Source organism: Aphidius gifuensis, linkage group LG2, assembly GCF_014905175.1.
Source record: "Aphidius gifuensis isolate YNYX2018 linkage group LG2, ASM1490517v1, whole genome shotgun sequence".
In the NCBI taxonomy this organism is placed as follows: Eukaryota; Metazoa; Arthropoda; class Insecta; order Hymenoptera; family Braconidae; genus Aphidius; species Aphidius gifuensis.
Window position 1 is genome coordinate 5,511,881 of NC_057789.1, and position 26,870 is coordinate 5,538,750.

At 24.3% G+C, this 26,870-nt stretch overlaps 3 protein-coding genes across 16 annotated transcripts in view; 2 read left to right on the forward strand and 1 right to left on the reverse strand.

The window, feature by feature from the left end:
• LOC122848621 (uncharacterized protein DDB_G0288805-like) overlaps nt 1-22,027 on the forward strand; it is a 35,373-nt gene extending 13,346 nt beyond the window's left edge. The window contains exons 3-13 of one of the 10 annotated variants that reach the window (XM_044146812.1): nt 630-824; nt 4,663-4,870; nt 5,134-5,193; nt 5,717-5,867; nt 7,309-7,392; nt 7,485-7,529; nt 7,878-7,916; nt 8,403-8,456; nt 17,808-17,868; nt 17,944-19,490; nt 20,601-22,026. In XM_044146812.1, coding sequence (XP_044002747.1) covers nt 665-824; nt 4,663-4,870; nt 5,134-5,193; nt 5,717-5,867; nt 7,309-7,392; nt 7,485-7,529; nt 7,878-7,916; nt 8,403-8,456; nt 17,808-17,868; nt 17,944-19,490; nt 20,601-20,963 — 2,772 coding nt within the window. In that variant the 5' untranslated portion in view covers nt 630-664 and the 3' untranslated portion in view covers nt 20,964-22,026. Of the gene's footprint in view, nt 1-629; nt 825-4,662; nt 4,871-5,133; nt 5,194-5,716; nt 5,868-7,308; nt 7,393-7,484; nt 7,530-7,877; nt 7,917-8,402; nt 8,457-10,257; nt 17,166-17,807; nt 17,869-17,943; nt 19,491-20,600 lie in introns of those variants that run through there. The other 9 variants (XM_044146815.1, XM_044146813.1, XM_044146816.1 and 6 more) reach the window with 9 other exon arrangements.
• Nucleotides 22,028-22,422: 395 nt separating this feature from the next.
• Nucleotides 22,423-24,700, reverse strand: LOC122848626 (glucosidase 2 subunit beta). Of its 2 annotated transcripts, none has more exons than XM_044146831.1 (2): nt 23,622-24,700; nt 22,423-23,528 (listed from the first exon to the last, which is right to left on the reverse strand). In XM_044146831.1, the coding sequence occupies exons 1-2, from the start codon at nt 24,508-24,510 to the stop codon at nt 22,855-22,857; spliced, it is 1,563 nt and encodes a 520-aa protein (XP_044002766.1). In that variant the 5' UTR covers nt 24,511-24,700; the 3' UTR covers nt 22,423-22,854. The 2 variants fall into 2 exon arrangements, with proteins under 2 accessions (XP_044002766.1, XP_044002765.1); XM_044146830.1 differs by having other exon boundaries at nt 22,423-23,546; nt 23,622-24,697.
• A 102-nt stretch (nt 24,701-24,802) lies between these two features.
• The window catches only part of LOC122848623 (actin-related protein 8), a 79,246-nt gene continuing 77,178 nt past the window's right edge, over nt 24,803-26,870 (forward strand). For all 4 annotated transcript variants that reach the window (XM_044146826.1, XM_044146823.1, XM_044146825.1 and 1 more), the window contains exons 1-6: nt 24,803-24,965; nt 25,061-25,402; nt 25,473-25,640; nt 25,705-26,196; nt 26,277-26,621; nt 26,688-26,834. In XM_044146826.1, coding sequence (XP_044002761.1) covers nt 25,373-25,402; nt 25,473-25,640; nt 25,705-26,196; nt 26,277-26,621; nt 26,688-26,834 — 1,182 coding nt within the window. In that variant the 5' untranslated portion in view covers nt 24,803-24,965; nt 25,061-25,372. The remainder of the gene's footprint in view (nt 24,966-25,060; nt 25,403-25,472; nt 25,641-25,704; nt 26,197-26,276; nt 26,622-26,687; nt 26,835-26,870) is intronic.

Sequence of the window (26,870 nt, forward strand, 5' to 3'; positions counted from 1 at the left end):
TCTATTTTATTTTTATATTTTTCATCTACGTAACATATTATTGTTGCAAATTAAATTGCATATATACCTGTAATTATTTATATAACATAAGTATGTAATAGTTTAGTTTTAAAAAAAAAACACTTTATCTTGTTTTAAATAAATAATAATTATTATAAAAAAAAATTTATCAAATGTATTGTTGAGATTATATTAAAATTGTTGGTGTTGTGTCAGCTGACAACAGCTGTTGGGGATGCAGTAGAGGGGCAAGGTCATGGCCAAAGTGAAGGGATGCTACGTAATCGATGCCCCAACGACCTACCCTCTCTGCAATCACCATGGTAACGCACCTCTCTCATGACCCATTCTTTTATTTTATTTATTCATTTTTATCTAGTTGCACTCAGTGTTGCACTTCAATATCAAGTGACAACTTGTGTATATTTTTTAAAATATTTATCAACTTCAAAATAAGTTGTTTAATTAATTTTTTGGAATTTAAATATTTATTTTACATTATATAGATTAATTTTATTTAATTATATATATTTGATTTAATTTTTTTAATTGATAATAATTATTGTTGTAAATAATGGGTAGTGTTTTTGGTAATATTTATGAGTGTATTAAAGAATCACATGTTGCAGTTTGGATATTTCAGGTGTTTCGGGCACCAAATAAAATGTCAAATAGCCCTGGCAACTGCGGGGGTAGTGCAAGTGGTACAAGTGGTGCATTGAGTTTGATGGGTTGCGTAAGAGAAGCATCACCACCACCTCATGATACATCTGGAATGGGAGAATTTAATATGATGCCAAGAAATTCTGACACATTACCCAAGGGTAAGCTTTTATTTTTTTTTTTCACCAATTTTATATGATGTGCAATTTTTATTTTCATTTTTCATTCCTTTTGTTCGACTCGCTGCTTTTTTTTTTTTTTCATATAAAAAAAGAAGAAAAAAAATACTTTTAAGGCTTTACTATTTTTCTGCACTATGGTGGTTATTTGTAGATGAGATTTTATGCTGCAGGCTATCGTCTAGACTGTGAGAACATGACCGGAAAATAAAATTCAAATCTGTAAATCTGATTTTTTTCTGATATTTGTAAATGCACTTTTTTAAATATTATCATATTTTATTTTGAATATTACTATCATAAATATAGAGCTATAAATTTTCAACCATTAATTATATACTCGAACGTAATTTTAATTGATTAAAAAATAATGATGTTTTAATTTTTTGCTAATTGCAATTACAACTTTTTAAATAAAAAAAAAAACAATAATACAAATTCGTATATCAATTTGAAATATAAATTTTGTTTTTTTGTTCTTCAAAACGATGTCATTTTTTATTCATATATTGTCTCGATATGGAATTTCACCGATGACTCGTTGTATAAAGAATTTTTATAAGCCAGCTGCAAATATGGTTATTTAATTTTTTTTCTTTCTTATTTTTTTTTTTTATCTCAAGACGAATGATTAATCAATGATTCAACTGACCGTCTCGGCTCTAACCCATTACAAAGCATAAAAATTAAAAAATTTTCTTTTTATATTTTATTTTCATTATATATTTTCTACAAAATAATAATAATTTTTATTTTCTTTGACATTAACATCGTTGATCCGCAACGATTATCAATGGATTTCCGGTTGATTGGGGTAAATAATATTATACCGTTGCAATGATTTGCTCAAGTATTCGCATCATCACCCAAAAGATCAATATCAATATAAACTGAAAACCCACATCACCCTGAGGCATCAATCATTAACCATGCTTTAACAATTTTCTCAATCGTTTGTCCATAACAATCATTACATTGATCGTGGGCATGTCACTTTGTCTCTTCAATTATTATTTCTTAATTTACTTATTTCATTTTTAAATTTAATCAAATATTAATTATCCAATAAAAAATTTCTATCAATATAAATAAGCAAATTAAAACACAATTCTATTTTAAAAAAATAATAATAAATTAATTAATTAATTAGGCTAAAACCTGATTAAATATATTTAATTATTTTTTCAATAGCATTTTCTTTTTTTTTTTTTCAATAAAAAATAGTTGATAATTAAAAAAAAAAATTATAAATATATATTTCATAATTTTAATAATATTCATTCAATTTTTTAAATACGTAATAAATTTTTTTTTTTTTAAATTGAATTATTTAATAATACTTTCATTTTTCACAACAAATTATTTTGAATTTTTTAATAATTATATATTATAAGAGAAAATGTCAATGGAATTTTAAAAAGAAAAAAATAAAAAGTCTTGAATGATATTATTAAACAATAGACAGTTTGATAATTGTTTTTTTGTAATTTTTAATGTGTGTAGAGTAATTATAATAACATCACGATATTTGCAACGTTGACTTTTACCGTTTTATGCAGTTTTATGGGGGATACGATTGAGGAATTATCGCACATGAGTGAATTAGGTCACTCAAGTGGCTTCCATCTGTCACGTCTTATTATATTTTTCTATATCATGTGGTAAACACGGTCTTTCTTATTAGCTTTCACTTATTATGCAATGGGAACTGTATGCATTTTTTTTTTTTTTTTTTAATATACACTATGTTTAACTAAAGAATCTTCATTTTTCATTTTTAGTGTCAAATTATTTTTAAAAGAAATGGCATTTTTGTTTTTTTTTTTTTTAAACTAGAAGCTGATATTATGGAATTTTATAAGAAATCATTTTTTTTCGTATTATCTTTATTAATCCCTTAACTCTTTTTTTTTATGAGCTGTCAATTTAAATTTTATATATGTACTTAATAAATTATGTTGTTAAAAAATAGTTTAAATATTATTTATTTATTTTGATAAGAAAAAAATAATCAAGTTTTATTTATTTTTAAAATATACATTACCTAAAAAGGCAATTTTTAACTCACTTGTTATCAATATTATTTTTATTTTTTTTGATTATCTAAAATAAACCTTAGACGTCACAGAAAAAAAAAAAAAAACTAATATTATCTTATCAATATTTTGTTAATATTTGTTGGCATAGAAATTTTATATTTTATTCGTTTGCTTAGTTAAAACACGCAAAGAACATTCAAATAAATTTTCTATTTTTATAATTTCTTGAATTGATTAATCATCGTTAAATTAAAAAAATTAAATATAAAGTTAACAGACAAAAAATGAAAATAAAAATTACACAACTTTAAATTTTGATTGTTGAAAATTTTCATTTATATAATAGAACAAAAAAAAAAATTATTTTATGAATTATAATGGATTTAAAATTTTATTTTATTTTAATAACAATGGCAGCAAAGTGTATCCAAAAATCCACTGATTTTTTCCTCACAGATTATACAAAAAGCTCAATGACACTCTCTAACAATTCCCCATTCTATTTTTTATTTTAAAATTTTTTATCCATCTCCCTCTCGCAATTTAATTCTCCTCATAGAGCCCAAGGGTATAAAAAAAGTGCACAAAGACAAATAAACTCGTACATTAATCCCCCCGATTGTGTTTGTTTTTTTTTTTTTTAAATTTTTTTATTTTCCCGTTGTCAAGTTCTCTCTTCATATATATTCAAGCAACTCTTGGATCTATTGTCATGGTCCTTATGCCAAACCCCATCATCAATATCGCAATTAAAAACCATCAGCTTGAAAATGAATCCTGATGGTTTTTGTTGTTTCATGAATACGCCTGCTCAATTTGTCCCTGACAATACAATTGTTTTTTTTTATTTAAAAGTTTTGCTTTTTCCACTTGACAAAAAATATAGTGTATTTTTAAAAAATTTATTATAACTTTGCAATATTTGTAGACAAAAAAAAACGATATACAAAAAGGACAAATATATTTATCACAATAATATAATATTGATATAGTGAAAATTCAATTTGTGCGTGTTTGTGTATCATTATGATAATACAAAATCGATTAAATAAATTTAGTTTAATGAATTTTCATTATCATGCTGTTCAATTGACAATATACGATTTACTTTTCCTTTTTTTTTATCTGCCTCAACCAATTTATGAATTGAATGAATTTTTGTAGACTATTGAGTGTGTGTATGCGCGAGTGTTACGAGTATATTATGCGTGTATACCTGATGCGTCATGAAATTTATATACCAATGACTAAAAGCTCTTTCTAAATATAGTATCTATAATTCTAGATATATATCCCAATACTTGTTATCACCATGATCCGATCAAGTTAGCTAAAGAGCAACGTCCTCTTTTTCTTTTTTTATATATATTTTTATTTTTCTGTTCTCAATTTGTTCGACCTATCCGGCTTTATAAATAATTAATAAAAAAAAATAAAAATACTCTACTATCTTTGGATTTAAGTATGTAATGTAATTTACTTGTTAATTTGATTATCATAATTTGTATTTGTTGTTGATTGAGGTGAGAAACTGATTGCCAGCACTTAAAGTTATTTATTTTGTTATCGAGATTGAATCATCAAGTTTGATCTACAGATAGTTATACATATTTACAATCAAAGGCTTGTCTTGAAAGCTTGATAGAAAATACAATAGAAACTCACTTTTTTTTGCTTCTTGATGATGAAAATTTTAAATCAATATCTTGGGCTTGACTCAGTCACAACACCTGTAACAAAAATTAAACAAAAAATTATATTTTGGTGTTTAAATTTTACAGAACCAAAGAGAAGAATTCGAAATTATTTTAGAAGATTATTTCGTAAAAAAAGTCGTAGTGCTGCTGATGGTAAAATAAAAAATAGTGATGGTGATATTGGAAATCGTAATCGAGAAGAGGTTACACTTGGACATCCTGCTGGACGAACTGATGAAACAAGAAGTCAAAGTGCTGGTGAATTACTCACTGATTCTTCTGATCGTCAGAGGTAATTTTTTTACATTTAATTTTATAATAATAATAAAAATCTCATCTTTTATATATAATAATAAAAAAAAAAAAAAAACAACAACAATAATTCAATTTTTTTTATCTTTATTTTCTGCTCCAGGGTTTTTTTTTCATGATGCTGTAATGATTTGCACAATTCATACAATGCATCATAATTTTTTTCTATTCAAAATTCTTTTTATTTTTTTTCTTCTTTCTTTATTTTTATTGCTATTATTATTGTTGTTATTATTATTTCAGCAAACGTCGATTTGAATGGCCGAAAAAATACAGAATATCCCTGAGGAAATCAATCAATCAGTAAATATTCCTCAAATAATTCGGCTTCTTAGCTTCTTGGCTTTTTATTTTGATTAAATTTTTTTTTATTTTTAGTAAAATTTAATATTGCATCAAAATTTATAGAAAACTATACTACATTTGCCTTGATTGTTGTAAAAATTAATTAAATAAAAATTACTAAATTGAGCTAATCAAAAATAAAGGAAAAAAAAATTTTGATTAAATTTTTTTTTTTCTTATTTATTAATTTTTTCAATGGTAATTTAAATTTTAGATGAATCATATATTTTTTTTTTCATGCTTGTGCATATATTTGTCAGTCAAACAAGATCCATTGTTTTTGTATTGTATTAATTTTTTTTTTCTATTTATTTACCCTTTTTTCTTTCTGTCCATAAAAAAAAAAAGATATTAAAGTTTTGTGATACTCGTCTACTTGATGTTTTATTTAGATTTAAAGAAAAATAAATAAATTAAAAAGTTTTAAAATATAACGAAAAGAAAAATAAAAAAAAAACAATTTATTCATCTTATTTTTCAGTGTCTTTTTGAAACATAGAACTGTCGAGGATTCATTCGCAAAGCTTCGAGTTGGCTCAGGTCAACTGTCGGTATCTCATGACAGTGTATTCCCCGGAGAAGTGCCTCACACAAGACCACTGTCATCCCTGGATACACTAGCAACCATTGAAGTACGTTTTGATTTTTTTAACATTATATTTTTATTATATTCTTACACCAAGTCAAGCATAAACTATTGAAATAAACCGACAATGTCCTAAACCATAAATTATTGTCACCCAAACTATATTTCAACATTTTATATATTTTATTTTAAAATATCATTTCTTACACAATGTATATAACATTAAAATATATATTAAAATATACCAAACAATAGTCACTTAAAGACGTAATTCATGATCATGACCATCAAGATGTATATATATTTTTTTTTTAAATATGTATACATTTTCATAAATGAAATTTTTAAGTGTTTTATTTTACTGTGTGTAGCAGTAGTACCTTTTATAAATGAAAAAATAATGTTTTATATGTCTGGTTGTTGAAGAAGAAAAAAAAAAAAAAAAAGAGTTGCTTTTTTAAATGTATTGGTGTGTGTGTTTGTGTGGATTATTCAAGTGACTTGCTGCAGATCCAGAAGAAACCCTCCAAGAACTCTATATACTTGCTGCTCGCTGTCTCGACAGACTTTTGCATTCGACTACTATTTTTGGTTGGCAATAAGGTCAACGATGTAAATAGATTTTTCAAACGTTGCTATTTCATCTTCTTCTTCTTCTACTTTTACTTTTTTAGCTTCCTCAATTTGTCTATATATTGCTGATATTGCTAGATTACATTGCAACATGTATATTTGCATAAAGCTCTTTTTCTTTTTATATATTCTTTAATTTATTTACTTATATTTTAATTCATGGGACCTGTATATATTTTACATACACTTTAATCGTATACAGAGTGATGTTTTCCATTTATTTATTTTATAAATTATTCTATAAATGATACATATTTTCCTGTTTTAAAATGTTGTTAATGTCATTCTGAATAATTGAAGCTTTACCGTTATTTAATTTTATAAATAAATTATATACATATATATATTTTTATTACATTTTTTCAAGTACTATTTATACCGGGAGAAAAAAAGTTATTTTAAATATAAATAAAATATATACAAAAACACATAGATCTGTCTGTTGTTTTTATAAATAAAAAATGACTTTTTACGATTGCAAAATTGGAGTGAATTTTTATATCAAAGTTTCTAGTCACGTATATTGAATAAAAAAATTGTTGTATGTATGTGCAGGTTTTAAATAATAAAAAAAAAAAAAAAAGGTATTTTGAAGTTAATCCACGCGTCGACATTGATCTTAGTCTACATCTTATTTGAACGCACGTTCCAGCCTGATACGCCGTGGAAAGTCTCAAGGCATTTTCATTATTAAGTCTGGATTTTTTATTTTTTTTCTTTCATTTTGTTACTTCCTTTGTTTCGATTGTTTACATTAAAAAAAAAAAATCTATAAATATTTTTATTCATTAATTTATAATATGAATGCAAGTGTTATTGATTTTATTTCAATGATTTTTTTTTTTTTTTCTTAGCGACGACAATCCAAGGCTAGTGATGAAGCAGTACACAAAGATTATCAATCACGAGGAATATACAATGAACGACTACCACATCGGGTTAGTAATAAATAAAATAAAATTAAAAAAAATATAATTTATAATATTTCAAAATATAAAAAATGATACTAATAATAATAATAAAAAATTAGTTTGTGCTGATGGACACAGTCATAGAAAGTCTGAATCAATTCGACGTGAGTCATATTTTTTATCATGGCCCTTTTTTTATTTTATTTTAATAGACAAGTGAACTTTGATCCCTACAATTTTCATAAATTCCCCTGTTTATTAGACACACAGATAACTGTGTATAGATATTTTTTTTATTTCGCTTTTGATATCACGCTGATGTATTTTTATTTTTTATTATTTAAAAATGTGTTAGATTTTACTGTATGTAAATTATCAGTTGAGTTTGTCAGTTACGTGCTACACTTAATAGTTCCTTCTTCATTATCATTGTTATTTAATTTTTTTTTTTTCTTTTTTAATTCTTTTAATAGCGTTGTTTAATTTTTTTTTTTTTTAAATTCCATCTGTAGCAGACGAGCGGCGAGTGCTATCAGTTGGAAAATAGTGAGGTGAGATAGTAGAAAAAAAAAATACATGAGAATTAAAAAATGAAAAACAATTTAAATGACATAAATATGCTGATATTTGCAAAGTTTAACTAAGTAGAATTTGTTAGTAATTAAATGACAGTCAATATATTTTTTTTTTTTTTTTTCTAATTAAAAGTCTAATTTTAATTTTTTGCTCTCTTTAATCAAATCAAGGTCAAGGCTTAAATATTAAATATAACAACTCCGTTGCATTTTTCCATTATTCATAAATATTAATATTTAAATTTTTAAAAAATCAGCATTTATAATTTAAAACACTCTTAATATATTCAAAAGATTTTTCAAGTTTTAATTTAAATTTTATAATTTTATTTATAAAACAATTAAGAGTAAATAGTAATTAAATAATTTTATAATTATTTTGTCACTATCACAAGTTTAGATAAATATACAAAAACACTTTAGAATTTCAATTGTAAATTAACATTTATTTTGTATTTTCAGAATCGTGTTTTTCGAAGCGATAAACGAGATGAAGATAAACAAACTAAATTTAAGGTGAGTTTTTATTTTGAAAAAATTTTTGTTCATTCTTTGTGTCGATTGATAAATACGCAGGTAGTTTTTTTTATAATAAATTATAATAAACCGGTTTAATATATATAAACTTGATTGACACATACCATTTTTGGATTTTTAAATGAATTACCAAAAAAAAAAATAAAATTTTAAAATAAATAACTATATTCCATCATCTCGTGCAATAACTTTTTTTTTTAATTTTTATTCTTCTTCTTTCATCTTCAATTGGAAATATCTTCAAAATGTAATAAATAATTCTAGTTAATCGGGTCACTCATATATATAAATATCACTAACTACTCGTCTGCAGTATCAGTCAGTAAATAAAAAATTTAATACGGACAATCATCATTGTATAAATACAATCATAAACCAAATACTCGAAACACGCACTGTTTGTAAAAAAAAAAAATATAAAAATAATAATAAAACATTCATTTGTTCGTTATTCGGATGTTGAATTTTCTGTATTTATCCATCGCGATTATTTCCGGATGCTTCTGACGATGTAATGATAATGTTCCGTTAGTAAAATTGTTGGAGAAACGAGATAATTAGCGCAATCGTTTGCTTTTTTTCCTATATTTTCTGGTTACCAAAATCAAAATTATATTTAAAAATTGATATGTTTCTATATCAATATGATTTTTCTTATATTTTAAAAGAGCATTTATTTTTTTGACGAGACAAATTAAAGATGAAAAAGATTTTCGTAAATATGTGTGATGAAATTTGGGGGGATTTAAGATATGATGATGTTGATGATGTTGATAATAATTGTTAATTTCTTGGAAGGCATGTGTGTTATACTGATCGAATTATCTTGGGCATGATTCAACCAAGGCAATAAGATAAGTTGATTTTAGAACACGCTAGACTGTAAGACACTGAGATGTTATAACTCGTGTTGTTGTTGTTGTTGTTGATGTGAGTGGGTTGGTTATTTTATGCTGAGGATAAAATAACCGTTATTCGGCCTGATGCGCCTCTTCAACAAGCAATTCCAATAAGTCGAAAACACGCTTTATACTTGGTGTTTATATTTTGTATCAACAAGTTATTTTTTTATTTCATTTATAACTTGATATTGTTCAAACGTTTGGCGCCCTCGTTTGAGTTTTATTTATTTTTTAAATTTAATGCTGGTAATAAAGATTACATTTGTTATAAAGTAGAAGTCTACATGCTCGATTGTTGAACATAATTTTTCAAAAGATATCTATACTGTTACTTGGAGTAAAAAATTATTTTTATAATAATTTTGTTGACTAATTAAACTAGCTGCTAATAAAACTGAACATTTTGAAGCAGAAATAAATTCTAAAAATTTTTTAAAAATAATAATTAGATCTTGTCTGAATACTAGTAGCATAATATCATGAAAATTTCGATTAGAAATGTTTTTTCGACGATGTAATTTAAAAGTATTTTATCAATCAATCAATTTTTTTTTATTCTTTATATTTATTTAAAAAAAAAAAAATATTATTTGACAATAAACAGTAAAACTTGTAATATATAAATAACAATTTGTAAATTTAATCTATTTAAATTTACAAACAATTCTTTAACTTGTAATTGCACAAAAAGTTTGAGGCAATTATTATTGCACCACGGAAATAATAAAGATACCATAATCAAGCCTCAAAATAAGTTAATTCAATTTTGCACAAGAAAAAAATTGCATTATACACGTGCAGATATGCTTCTCTGAATAAAAAAAAAAAAAAAAAAAATTGTTTAAATAATTTGGCAATACTCAGAAGCAATACCTTCATCACAGCCATCAAAAGTAATTTCAAAAAATATTTTATTTTTCATTTAAATTAAAAAGAAAAAAAAAAAAACAATTTACTGAAATTTGATGAAGACATTCTCGAGTTAATAAATTTAAAAAAACAAAAAAGTAATTTTCAAGAAAATCTTGTTTTGCAATTAAAATATGTCTGACCAAGAAAACCATTTGTACTTTGAGTGATGAGGTCGTTTCGAGATAGGACGGAAGTTGGAACAATGAGACTGATGGAGACAAACAATTTGAAAAATAAATATAAAAATAAAAATCATTGTACAGATGAGTGAATGTTAAAGAAAATAAATTGTAAATGAGATAGATGAGTTGTACATCTTTGTATGCACTGACAGTGCCAATACCGTTGTTTTCAATTCGAGGAAGAAGTGAAAGAATTTAACTGCTCGACGAACCACGAGTACTCAAATTATTTTCCGCATTAAAATTTTTAGATGTTATATTTTATTTTTATAACATGCTCTTAATTCATTTGATGAATATTAATTTCTTATTTTCTTTTTTACTTTGAATTATCATTACTAATCACTAGGCAAATAAAAGAAATTAAAATAAATAATTTTTCATTATTATTTCTAATTTTCAGTGATTAGATGATCCGCATCTAATTGTGTAGATTTTTTTTTTGCAAAATGTCAATAAGCGGATACAAAATTTAAAGCAATAGTTGGTAATTTTTATCAATTTAATTCTGATGTAAAATATTATTTGACATGAATTTTAAAATACTTTTATTAAAAATGATATTTTATTTAAAATATTATCCTCAATTTATATTCATTTTTAAAACAATGTCAAACTAATTTTTTTGCAATAAAATAAAACTTTCATTTTTTTTTTTTTACTTGTATTTTTGCATAATAATATACATTCGAAAAAATAAAATAAAAAAATACTACAATAGCTCTATATACAAAAATAGTATTTTAAATTTTAAAAAATACTTTTTTTTGTAAACGATAAAAAAATGTAAATTAACAGACATCTAAGCATACTAATTTATAAATATTTTATGATATATATTTTTTTGTTATTGTCTTTGTTTTAAAATTATTAAAAAAAAAAAAAAAACAAATTTATACGTGAGTGGGTCACACGTGACAAAATCTCAAAAGATCTAATTTCCCCAAACAATTCGCAGCATATAAAAAAATAATTTGATGTTCTAAGCTCGCAATTACAACGGTTAAAAAACAAGTTTTATTATTTCTATTTTTATAATTCACAATGTGACTCAAGTATATACTCTTTGTAATATTTAACTGAACGAACATTGTCAACTTGGTACTCATCTTCAAGTAAAAAAAAGAAAAAGTTAATGTTTTTTTTTTCATCACACACAAAAGAATCCATGAATGCAAAATAGTATAATAATAAAAAATTATAGACCAACTTTTCTAAATGTGTTTAGTACAAAATGTTTCTTGCATGTTTTAAAAAATAAAAAAAAAAAACAAAGTAACCCAATGAAAGAAAAAAAAAAAAGTAAAATTGCTACAAGCTAGAAAATAAATAAATACTTGAAATTATTAATAAAAAAAAAACAAAAAGAAAAGTTGGAAAAATGAATGAATAAATTATAAATAAATAAATAAATAAATGAATACAGAAGGTCTTATGGTACAGCTGATTTTCAATTTATTTATTTAACAACAAACACAAAGCTAAAAAATTCTAAAAATTCGAGAATATATAGTAAAAAAACCCCCTCAATATTATCCGTATTACGAATCTTGAATATCGAGTTTGAAAAATACTGTGATAGCTATGGAAGCCGAATAAATAAATGCAAATATCCATACAATGCAAGTAAACTTTTTTCCTTCGCTTGTTGCAATCCTCAATGCAAATATGTATTTATTATTATAATAAATAAAAAAAGTAACAGCTGGCAGGTACCAGCATCAATATAAACCGTTATAACACAAGCCTACTGCTTCACTCAATTTTATTTATATATTTATCAATTTATCATTAATCAATAACAAAAAAATTACTGTTTATTATGAATTAAAATTTCACAGCTTTTTTATCTTTTAAATTAATTTTATTTACTCATTGCATAACGATAAAATTAATTTAAAAATCATATGATTATTGTTATCTCAAATGAAAATGAAAAAAATAATTTTTCTATCATTCAATGCTTATAGATAATTTTTTTTTCTTTTTAGAATATATATAGATGTCTTTGATAATATTTATATTCAATTTGATATATAAATTTTAATTATAAAAATAATTAATTTAGAGTGAATGTATAATTTTATTTCGCTCGTGCCAATGTCTTTTATTTTTGAATAATATTTTATTCACCCCAATTTTTTTCCTCTCTCTTTTATTTAAATTATAATATTGTATTTATTCCTTCTATCTCTCCCTCTTTTTATTCACCTCTTTTACCCCAAACCCCCTCCATCATATTGTAATTCTCCAACAACATATACTATTTTATATTTTGCTTGTCAAAAGAGAATCCGGTCTCGCGGCACACGACAGTCGATCTACAACCGTGATCTACAAACTACTGTACTTTCATTAACCCTTTTTTTTTTTTCAAATTCCCAGTTGAAAATTTATTATTATCGAAAGACAATTGGACGATAAATTTTTATATATATTGTGATTGATTTTGTGTAAGATAGTGAAATAGAAAAAGAAAAAAAAAAATTAGAAAATTATTTATTTAATTATTGTTTTGAATTGTTGAGATGAAGATGAGTTATTTTTTTTTTTTCATCCTAAAAATAATTAGAGCAAAACAATTGTTTAGTTTGAGTGATTGAAAATTTGCTAGCTTGACACTTCCTCTTTTTATATTTTATTTAACTTTGTTATTTTATTTAACTGCGAAAAAAAAAAGAAAAATCAATTGTCGCGGTTAATAAACAATTGTATCGTTAAAAGTTTATTGTTTAATTTTTTTTTTTTGTTTCATTATTGGATCAATGAAACTCGTATTGATCTCGATATTTTATTTTTCTTTGTTTAACTCTTTTTTTTTAATTCTCATTCTTATAACTTGTTTGCAATTTTTTTTTTTGTTTGTTTTATCGTTTCCTTTATTGATACGGACTGTTAATCCTGAGTGTATAATATCGATTAGATAACAAGTGATATAAATCAATAGATGATTAATAAATGAAATGAAAAAAAAAACGATTTTTATTTGCTAATTTTTTTTGTTGTTAATTTTTTTATATTGTTTTTTTTTTTTTTTTATTATGAGTTTTTGTGTTGACTCAAAACTTTCCTTATAAGTTGTTGAAGATTAAGTTGCCGTTAATGTTTTTACTGTGGGCGAAACATAAACTCTTGTTTGGAGAAATCAAAAAACAATAAAAAAATTTTTTTTTTTTTTTTCAAAACGATATATATATTATAATATTAGGTTTCCTTGGGGCATATTTAACGTGTGACGAGTTTTGTTTTTTAAAAAATTATTATCTCTCAAGTTACTGTAATTTTTCTCTATATACTTTGAAAATATATTTATAAAATATTTTAGCTAGAAAGATTAGTGGAAAATAAAATAAAATAATATCATTTCCCCGGTACAATTATTACGCAGTGATAAACAATATAATTTGTTTTTGTTTTATTTTTATAATTGTACATAACAATACCGCGGAAATGCATGGGGCATCATTGACATGGAAAATATTTCTTTTATATAAATTTTTATAATATACACAATAAACAAATCTAACAAATTTTTTTAATTTTAATTTTCATATCATCATCAAACGTATATTAAATTGCTAAAGAATTTTTAAATAATTCTTTCGTTTAAAATTCATCCCACATATTGCCAAAATAAAAATTTATAAATTTCCAATTCAAATATATTCCTTTCATTCTTTAAATTTATTTTAGTATTTATACTTTTTAACATATAGAAAATAAAAAAAATGAATTAAAAAAAACTTGTATCGGTGGAAAGTACGTGCCATCTACTTTCCAATCGAATCACATTTCATTGTGCTCTATTAAATGCATTTTAAAAATATTTATCATCAATTACACATAAAAAAAAAAAACAAATCAAATGAAAAAAAAAAAAAAATATATTTATAATTATTAAAAATAATATAGACAAATATTAATTGAAATAAAATTTAAAAAAAAGTGAATGTTGATTGATTAAATGTAGTCACTCAAACGTGAATAACAAATACGTTTTTTTTTTTTTTTTATATAAAAAATTATTCGTGAGACAAAAGTCCTTCTGTACTTTCACGGGTGACATGTTCACATGGTGGTTCACCTCCTTCATAAGTTGACCACTCTAACACGTAACTGCCTCATAACACGCTATTCTATAATTTTATTTTTCATTTCATGCAATTTATTCGTTTCGTTTTTTATTAAATTCATTTTTACTTTATCATCCCCTAAACTAAATTATTTTGTTTAATCAATATTATGTACTAAAACAATACGTTAAATAATATTATTCCTTAAAAATATATTTAAAATTATTTTCTCATTTATTTATGTAATTTAAAAATTCATAAATATTATTACCAAGATTTTCTGATAACTCGTTTATATTTATTTGATTATAAATAAATAATTTAATATATTTTTTAATATTTTGCGGTAAAATTAAAAATATTAAATACCTTTCTCTTATAAACATACGCAATAGTATCATATTATTTAGCAATTTCCGTTGACCTGAGTGCATTTGTATATTATCTGTTCCAAGGCAGTAAAATAACCACACAGCAAAATGTCAGATGCCAGTCAAAAAATACATCCATCATAAAAAACTTTCATTTTTTTTTTTTAAATTAATTAATTTTTCATTTCGTTCATTAGGAAAGACAATGTAAAAATTAAAAAAAAAAAAAAAAAATACAATTAATAAAATAATTAATTTTTTTTATCAAGCTTTAAATTAATTTATGTGTCATAAAAATTTTTATATAATATAAATTATGATTACTTTTTTTGTATATTGAAAGTCAGTAGGGAGTATGATTCAAACACGTTCATGGTTACGAATTGCTTTACGCTTGTCGAGCACAAATATATATTCAATCGCTGCATGTTATCAAAAACTGTATTTAAAATTAGCGTAAAATAAAAAATAAAATTATAAAAAAATAATATATAATAATTTAAAATACAGTCGTATTGAATGTTGATGATTTTTCATAATCAATTTTCATATTTTTTTCTATAAAATATATATAGATATTTAGTTTTTTTATTTTTCATATGATTTTCCGTTAAATAAAAAGTCAAGGATTTTCCCAAGCTATGGTGAATTGCGGTCGTATTTATTGCGGTATATACCTGCTGCCTCACCTCTCGCGGTAAATGTTACCGAAGGAGGCGAAAGGCTGAAGGTGGATATATCGAGTTCATCGTGGGCGCAAACGTGGGTCGCACTTGGTGGCCCCAAATTCATTGCCCCTCATCATATACATATATTTTTTTTTTTATTAGCATCATCAAAACAACAATAAATTAATTTGCCAATACACAATTATATTGCTCGCATCTTCATAGAAATAAAAATCCCCGCATTTCATTCTCAACAAAAATCAAACAATAATAAAATATATATTTTTTTTATTCTTCTAAATTAAATCAGCTGCATTTACAAGTTTTTTTTTTTTTTTTAATTAAAAAATGAGTGATTTATTTTTTTAGGTCATAATTAAAGTCAATTTTTAGAAATTTTATTTCACATAAATAAAAAAAAAATACAAAGAAAATTATAATACTTGAACATTTGAATTCTAAAAAAAAAAAAAAAAAATTAAATCAAAATATAGACTAGTGAATTGTTGAAGTGTGGTTAATGTTTATCTAGCTTATAGAAGTGAATTTCCGTGTTTTAATTTCAAAGAAAACGGGCGTGCGAAATCGGTCGACTACTTATTCTATATAATATTTATTTATGTTATGTGTATACAAACAAGTGGTTGTTGTTGTAAATACGCATTAAAAAAATAATAAATAAATAAATAAATATTAAAGAAAGATGTTAAATGCATTTTTTAAATATGAAAATGAATGAGCGTTGAAAGCAATAAGGTGTGTCTTATCTTTCATGTTAATGTTGAGGTTGAAGGTCGCGTGGGAAGCAGCATCAGCATCATCATGATGCTTAGAATAATATCGTGATAAAACGAGGACAAAACGCGAAATCCTGGGAATATTTGTGTCATCTTAATGCTGTTTTAATTAGTCTACTTGATTATCTACTTGTTCATTAACTTAAAACCTACTGTAAACTTGCATTTTTATTTTCATTGATTTAATCAAATTAATCAAGTGAAAGTTATATTTAAAAAAAAAAAATAAAAATGGTCATGTCAAGAGACACAACAATATCCACGAATATTCGTGCAATTATTGAACAATTAAATTTTAATCCAGTCGAACGACGACGTAGATTAATTGATCGTAATAATGAAACAACAAAAATTCGACCAGTCAGTTTACCAGCTAAAATAACAATTGGAGTTTATGGATGTCGTGATAATAATGTTGATTTAAAATCAACAATAATACGTAATAATAATAATGATGTTAAAAAAATGAAAAATATTAATATTATTGAATTTAAAAATGATGATTTTAATAATACAAATTTAATATTTTCTAATAATAATAATATTAAAGATGATAATAATATTATTGATAAAGAAAAAAGAAATTTTAATAATAGAATTATTAGTAATGGGGGTAAAGTTACTATTGGAATTTGGGGAATGAATAATAATAGTAATAGTAATAGTAATAATAAAGATGAAAAAATTATGATGGAAAAACATAGTGATGGATTTTTTGGATCCAGACTGAAGAAAGCTGAGATGAGACAAAGAAAACCAATTGATAAAATTCATGTAGTTGAGGTAACAATTGATTTTCTCTATTTCAAATTGATTTTCAAGTATTTTTTTTTATTAAAATTAATATTTAAAATTATTTTCACATTTTAACAGAGTGTCTACCACCTGTAACCAGTTTTTATTTTCATTTTTTTTTTTTTTTTATTAAAAACTGTGGTCGTCAACCACAAAATAAAAAAAACTTTTCATTACTTTTTTTTTTGCTTAATTTCATGACAAAATATTGAAAGCATACCGTTAGTTTAGTACTTGAAAATTATACTTGTAAAAATTTTCAATTATAAAAATTTAATAAAAAAAAAAAAAAAATAAATAAAATTGTGGTGAAAAAGAAGTTGGCTTGCCAAATCAAAAGTATCTGTTGGCTCAGAGTTGAAAATCATAATAATATGTTTATAAGGAAAAAAAAAAAAAAAAGGAAACTACTCGAGCACTCGAGCAAATCCATGGGATTATATACGAAATATGATGTAACAACCTGGTGAAAATAACCAGATTATCATCTTGAAATTATCATTCGTGTTGTTTGTTTTTTTTTTCATCAATTTTCTCCATATACATACTTGTTTTATTATAAAATTAAATTAAAATAATAACGAAACAAAAAGCCTAATGTTTATATTTTTTTTTGAAATGTTTTTTTAGGTAACGAGGGTATCAGAAGGAGTTGAAGAAAATAATAGCCACAAATTAAAAGGAGAATTACGTAAGTTATTAAAAAAAAAAAAAAAAACTAATTTATAAATTAATAAAATAATAATAAACAATTGTTTAATTTTAGCGGAATTGGAGAGTGCAAGTCTGAGTCACAATGCAGCCCACCATCGTATATCAGTACGTCCAAAGAATCGTCGCCCACCAAAAAGAACAGCTATCACAAATAACATATCATTATCAACAACAATATCAGAGACATCTGAAGTATCTGATAGTCTTGATTTATTTACACCAATTGGTGGAAGTTCACCAATTGATATTAAAGCACCAACAATACTTCGTAAATCATCAAGTAATGAATCGAAAAAATCAGATAGAAATTCCGATATTTATGATGAGCTAGAAACAAAATTATTATCAAAAAAACAAACAAGTATTGTATCATTATCACCAGATAGTTTAGATTCTGGTATTGCTAAAACAATGATTGACAGTTCTGAGCTTGATGATAGCTGTGAAATAAAACCAGTATCACGTAAACAATCAAATAGAATATCAAAAGGTTCAGATATATTTGATGAATTAGAATCAAAATTGCCAAAAAAAAGATTATCAAGTTCAAGATTATCATCAAAATCACCGGATAGTCTTGAAAGTTCATATTCAAAATCAATTGATGCTTTTGATAAATATTTTGATCAAGATAATAAAATAACATCAGGTAATAAATCACCAGTAAGAGTATTACAAACATCAATGTCAATGTCAACATCAACTGATGCATTTGATACACTAACTAAAGCTATTGATGTAAAATCAATGCCAAGAAAATTATCAAATACTGTATCAAAATCAACTGATAATTTTGATAAATCAAATGAATCTACTGATGAAACACAAAGTAATGTTGGACGTAAATTATTATTACCAATGACAAAATCATCAGCAGATCATGTTGTATCAAAATCAATAGACAGTTTGGAGATACTTGAAAAATTAATGAATGATAATTCAATTGAACGAAGAAGATCAAGTTTTGATATACATACTAAACGTGGAAGACAAGCAATATCAATGTCATCAGAAAATTTTGAAATATTAAATGAGGGCTCATTGTATATTCAAAAACACAGTAGTGCATCAGATGTTAATTTATCAAGAGGCAAACGACATAAGATAATATCAAAATCAATTGACAGTCTTGAAGTTGTTGATACAATTAATAAAAAAAATAATAAAAATTGTATTAATATGGATATTGATAAATCAAATTGGCGTTTATCATCAAAAAATATTGTTTCATCATCAGATAGCTCTGATAATATTGAACAAGATGATAAAATTGATAATGAAAAAATTCGTAAACCTCCAAAGAGAATACCAAGTTCTAGTCGTACTGATATTTATTCAATAAATAATAATTATCATGATAATGACAAAAAACCAACACTCATGAGAAAACCATCACGTTTACAAAAAAAATCAGAAAGTTCAGAGCTTGGTAGTACTGATACATTAAATTCTGATAAAAAAAATAAATCATTTGACAGTACAGAGACTCTTGACAGTTTGGAAAAAGATTTGGATCAAGAAAAAATGATGGATAATCATGTGATAACATATGATGATGATGATGACCAGAATAATATTGAAAAACTTGATAATAAAAATGTGAGTATATTAAATTTAAAATTTTAAAAATAATTACTATCATCAATGCAATCGTGTTTTCACTCGCAAAATAAACGTATTAAAATTGTATTAATTATGTAGGATTAATAATGGAAATAAATTCATGCAATTGGTTTTTTTTTCCAGTTGAAAAAAAAAAAAAACAACTCACCAAGTACAGGATTTTAAAAAATGTTAGATATCAGCATAATTAAATAGCAGCATATTAGTTCTAGAATTGACAAAATAATAATTAAAAATATACAATTAAACATTCACAAAATTATTAGTGTTGGATTAATCAAGATATTTTTTATATTTACCATTTTAAACAAATAGGAAAACATTCAACATTCATTCATTCATGTCTCTTGATAAAAAAATAAAAATCAAGTATCACACAATCAACAATTAATTTTACAACACAATTTTCGCGATTTGCATTATTAAATAGATACGAATTTATTAATTATGATTATTAAAAAAAAAAATACTAAGAAAAAAAAAAAAAAATTTCATGAGACTGTCATGGTGGCCGGCAAATTAGCACTGACTCATTTTTGCAAACGAAAAAAAATAAAAACGCGATACACAATTATCTAATACTAAAAAAATAAAAAAAAAATTACAAATAAAACGAGTATGATTATAATGCGTAAAAACAAAAAAAAAAAAATAAAAAATGAGATATAAAATTTGCTCCAAAAAAAAAAATGTTCACACATCAGTCGTGCAATTTGCAAGCAATAATTAAAATCAAAACAACCGAAAAAATTCACTCAAATTAACAAAAACTTATACAACAACGCAATCCCCGTTTCTCAAATTATCGAATGTAATTAAAATTTTAATTAAACAACGATGATAAATAATATAAAATTGAAAAAATATAAGAGCTTTTATTCTATTCCCTCCAAAAAAAAAACGGAGCACCCGGGGTCCAAATTTTTAATGGCCGTTCGGGGAATCCCTGACCCCGTATGGAGGTGACCCAACTTGACCTTCATGTTTTTAAAATGGCTGCCAAAAAAAAAAAATATTTAATTAATATTTTAGCGGGAAATATTTAAATAATGAAAATAATGAAATTTTTCAAAAATTATTTTACAGGAATCTTGGATAAATTCAAATGATCCTGAATCACCAAATGCAAATGGAAATCATGATAAACCATATTGGCGACAAAATTCTGAGACAAAAGAAAATATTGATATTCATCAATTATTTGCAATAACATCAATTGTCAATGGCAATAATCAACGTAACAATTCAATTCAATATAGTGGTAAAAAATCACCACCAACATCACCAGTTACTAAACAAGATGACAATAAAATATTATATAACAGTTTAATTGTCAATCAAAATGATGATGATTTACAAAATATTTTAAATGGTAATATATCTGAAGTTTTAACAACAACAAAAAGTTTTAAAGAAAAATTAAAAATGTTTGAGCGGCTTGGCAAGTAAATTATTGTACATCAAAAAAAATTAAACTTTAAAGCTTTAAAAATTGCAAAACTCAAAAAATATATTAAATAAAAATTCAACACTAAGCTTAAATTAATAAACAAATAAAAAACCAATAATAAAAATTAAAATTAAAAATTAAAAGAGATAAAAAAAGAAATAAAAAATTACGTTATTGTAAAATATAAAAATTGAAATAAATAAAAGTTATAATTAATGTGCTGAGCATGTTAATAAAAAACTTGTAAATATTTACTTATTTAGTTATCATTTAAATAATTGTTATAACAACGATAATATTTATCAATCTGAATAATACTTCAGTTTATTATTTGTTTTTTTACAAAGTTTAAAAAAAGAAAAACCAACTAAAATTTACGAGTTATATTTTATTTGTGAATCATTTAATATTTAAGTGCCTGTCATTTTAATAATTATGTTTCTTTATTGCCTAAAAAAAAAAAAATCTACAAGCTTTTATTGTAAATGAAAAATAAATAAATATATTAAAATATATAATATCATTTTGAAAATACTCTGAATAATAAATTAGTCAACAATATTATGTTTATCAATAAATAAAAAAACTGTAAATAATTGTAACGAAATTCATCAGCAAAAATTGAGATTAATGCATGAATTTCGCTAATTTGTTCCAAATAAATAAATATTAATTGCTAATATTTAAATAAAAATATAATTGTGTTTATAAAAAAAAAAAATACTACACTCAATAGTTACCTTTTTACTTGACCAAATATAATTTGGTTAATTTACATTTATTTTTTAACATTTTAATAAAATAATTGATGATTTGAATGATTTTTTTTTCGTGCCTTATGGGTCTAAAAAATATAGACTGATTATTTTTTCATTTGGCTTTTGAATTATTTATTGAAAAAATCAAATGAAAAAAAAAAGTAAAAAATGTTTATAAAATGTAAATAAAGTCGTCATTAAAAAATATATAAACGAAAAATTTGATAAAGGTTTATAATATTTTATTTATTTAATATTTGTTGGTGTAATATTGAATGACATCAATTGGCCTTTAAAAAAATTACAAAATATTTTACTTAATTGTAACATTTGTTTTAATTATTTATATTTTTTTAAATGAGGATTCACGTGATCTTTTTGGCTGTGATAATAATTATTATATTTTCAAAACCAAGTGTGAGTTTATCCAACACTTTTTATTTAATTTTATATATTTAATTAGGTATTGCTCTTTCGTAGTAAATTTTTTTTAAATTGTTTCATACAAAAGAGGAATGTAACAGTGATTCAATAATCGCTTCAAGAATATTTAACAACAGATATTTATCTATTTTGTTTTTCTCTTTATTCATTTATTTATTATCTAGATATTTTTTTTTTTTTTTTTTTAATAATGTAAATTCGCACTTTGAGAAAGTATCATTATTTATTTTTTTGTTGAGACAAAATTTAATTGGCATGTTATTTATAAATGCATGAGGTTTCTTTTGGACATTGGCTGAATTTTAATATTTATATTTAAAATCTAAAGATATTTAAATTATAAATCACTCATCAAATGCATTTAGCTGTGCAGAAAAATCTGATCTGACTAGGCACTTCCTGAGCGTTTCAAAAATAAAATAAAAATGAAATTAAAAATTATGTTAATTGACAATTATTTTTTACAAAAAGAATTAGAGAGATAGAGAGATGAGAGAGTAGAAAAAAAAATAAAGATTATTAAATAATCAGCCAGTTGTAGAAATCCTCAAAAAAAAAATGATTTTTAGTTTACGGTTTATTTAAATGTATGATATTAATTGTTGTTTTTGTTGTTCTGGTTTTTTTTTAAAAAAAACTGAGTTTACGTATTGTTGATGGTTAAACAAAAAAAAAATAATAATTGTATCTACAATTCATCACGAGTCTCGTCATCATGATGACTTGATGCATGACATAATGCTGGAGTTGTAAAAATCATTGAATATTCACATCTACTTGGTTCACCAACGCCAATTAATTTATTTTCTTTACCACAAATAAGTTCAACATCAACTGTTCTTGCTGGACCATTCCAGCATGTAAGACCATTTGTATATTTCATTTTAGAATATTTATTATTATCAGGACCAGTCCAACTATTCCAATGTCCAAGATTAACTTCACTACCTCCCATTTTTGAGCTTTGTGTTGTTCTTCCAAACATACAAAGTGAATAAACATATTCTAAATCAGTATACTGATAACATTCACCATCCATTGATGCAAATACATTATCTTCACCATAATCACGTTCAACTTTTTGTTCAAGTGAACGAAGTTCATTTTGTAAATCCATAACATCTTTTTCAGCTTTTTGATATTCAATTCTTGATTGTTCAGCTTCATTAATAATTGCTTGTTCTTCTTCAGTATATTTGACTTCTGGTTCTGGTTCTTTTTCAGCTTCTTCATGTGTATCATCATCATCATCCTCATGTGCTTCATCATCATCATCATGTGTCTCATCATTATCATGTGCCTCGTCATCTTTCATTTCATCTTGTGGTACATTAGCAGCAGGGTCTTCAGGTGTTGCTTGAGCTGGTGGAACAAATAAACCTAAAGATTTAAATTACATTAAATTAAATATATTATTTTTATTTAAATGATAATGATGATAATCAAATTACATACCTTGTTCTTTCATAATAATTGGCTTGATATTATCCCATGCTTTGTAAATGAATTCTTCAACATTTGGCTGATCTTGATTACCCAAAAAATACATAGCTTCTTCTTCAGAAACAATACCATTACCATCACGATCAAATATTAATTTTGATGTCATTTCATGAAGATCAATTGTACCACTTTCATCAGTATCAAGCATTCTAAAATATTCTTCAGCATCATGTTCTTTTGATACTTCAATTGGTGGTACTGGATTTTTTTCAGCTTCAATTTTTTTATATTTTTCAAGTATAACACTTTCTTTTTCTTCAGCTTCAAGTTTAATACGTTCTTTTTCAATTTTAATTGATTCTGATTCTTTAAAATTAACTCTTATTTCAGCTAATTTTTCATTATTTTCAATTTCAAGTTCTTTACCACGTTTTATCATTTGTCCACGTAATTCTTCACCTTCCTTAAATAATGCTGCTTTTTTTTCACGTTCAGCATGAGCTTCTTTACCAAGTTGCATACAATTATTTTGACAATTAATTTTACCATTATATTCATCACTTGCATCACAACAATCACAAACACCATCATTAACAAGACTTGATGATATATCCTTTGATTCATGTCCATGATTTTGACAATGAAATAATCCATTTGAACATGCAGATGTACCTGGTTCATCACTACCATCAGGACAATCACAATAATCATCATTAACTTGTTTAAATGGTATTTTTTTACTACCATCAAGACATCCAGTAAATGTATCAGGATTATAAAGTGAATTTTTATCAAATGGTATACCACGTACTCTCGGTATTTGGCTACCGGCTACGTGGCTCAATTCTAGTGATAGCACCATCACTGCTGATATTGATATTAATGATAAATAGGTTATCATTTTTAATGAACTTGCTATTATTTTTTAATATTATTTAAACAATATTATTATTTTTTTAATTATCACTTTATTTACTATAACAATTTTATTATCAAAAGTGTTTATTATTTTTATTCTTTTTGTTTGGCATTAAATTGTTGAAACAATTTTTGTGTTCTTTTTTTTTTGAGCTGACAACTGGCGCAAACTGGTGAATTTACAACAACAACGATTGTTGTGGTAAGTTTTCAATTGAATTAATTTGTCGGCCAATGTATTTTTCATGAACACTCTGCTTAAAAACTGTCATTTCATCATCAATAATAATTATATTAATTATTAAACTGAATTGTTATAAACATAATGTGCAATAAATTAGTGCTGATTTATGGATATTTTATGAAAAATTAATGGACATTGTCGATGCTGTCAAAGCTAAAAAAAAAAATATTAATTTGTTAAAAAATGGACAAATGGTAAACAAATTTTATAACCTCACTTTTTTTGTTGACAATAATTACAATATTTTAAAAAATAACATAATGTTTATTTATTGACTTATTGTTTACAGATAACAAGAAGTGTTGCTGAATTATTTTATGTACAAATGTAATCCATCAAACACAATCATTGAGATAAAAAAAAATAAAAAATGGCTAAATTGGCTTGTTATTTACAATAACAAATAAAAAAATAAATAAACAATTGGTCTATTTGAATAATAAATTACAATATCTTCATTATTGAATGGTTAACTAAATATTGAAGCAAAAAAAAATATTGATAATAAAATCAGAAGAGACATTATTTTTATTAAACAAATAATATTGATAGTGAAAATTATAAATATTGTGAATACTGTTGAAAATAAAATTTATAAAACATGCCGGTTTTTCTAGAATCTTGTAGTGAGGTATGTTAAATTGTGTTATTAATTTACAATTTTTTAAATGTAAAAATTAATTATAATATTTTGATTGCAGCAAAGTCAAGCACAATCTGTTATTATCATTCATCCAGGTTCACGAAATTTGAGAATGGGACGTGCCTCAGATTTAAATCCTGTAACAGTATTAAATGCAATTGCCAGAAGAGTATTACCACATGGAAAAATGCACAGAGATCCTTTTCTACCACCACTTGTTCCAAGGGTAATCAATTTTTATTAATTTTTAATTTCTATATATTTAATTTAAATTTTATAAATATATTTAGACGAAAGAATTAACTCAAGCAATGGAAGAATCACGTCTTCAAGTATCCCACACGCTGCAGTCATGTTTACAATCAGATGGTAGACGAAGATATGCAACACCACCACAACAAATATCTGCATTTAATAGACGATCAAATCCCGATATTTTATCACCATATATGAACAACTGGACACAAACAGATGAAGATGTAATTGTTGGTGATGACGTACTAAATATAAATCCATCTGAAAATTATAATATTCATTTTCCATATCGACGTGGTGAGCTAAATGTTCATTCAGGACCTGGTGGTAGTCTAAAAGCTGTTTTAGCTGATTTACAAAAAATTTGGGAATTTGTTTTAATTAATAAAATGTCTATTGAACTTAAAGACTTGAAACATTATCGTGCTGTACTTGTTATACCAGATATTTATAATAGACATTATCTCAAAGAATTAACAACATTATTGCTGACGGAAATTGGATTTGGTGGGTGTTTTTTAATACAGGTATTATAATTTTATCAAGATCATTTTATTGTTTTTCCCTTTGATGTGTTTATTTTATTTTTTTTTTCTTTGATATTTAGGATCATGTTGCTGCTACATTTGGTGCTGGTTTGGGTTATGCATGTGTTGTTGATGTTGGTGATCAAAAAACATCAGTGTCTTGTGTTGAAGATGGTATTTCTCATAGAAATACAAGAGTAAGAATTGATTATGGTGGTGGTGATATAACACAAACATTTTATTGGCTACTTCAAAAATGTGCATTTCCATATAAAAGCTGTAATTTATCAAATCATTTGGATGCATTATTGATAAGTCAATTGAAAGAAGATTCTTGTCATGTTGATTTAAATGTTTGTGGATCAAAAGAAAAAGTAATATCTGTTAAAAAACCAAAAACACCAATTGAAAGATATACTCTTCAAGTAAGTTTTTTTTGTCATTTAACTATTATAATTTTTATTGTATATTAATTGATTTATTTTTTCAAGGTTGGTGATGAGTGTTTGGTAGCACCACTCAGTTTATTTCAACCAGAATTATTTAAAATCACAGGAACACACAATTTACATGTACAAAAACGTTATGTAGGAGATTCAGAAGATCCTCATGATGAAAATTATCTTCGTGAAACAAGTGTAAGTTTAATTATAACAATTAATTTATTTAATTGA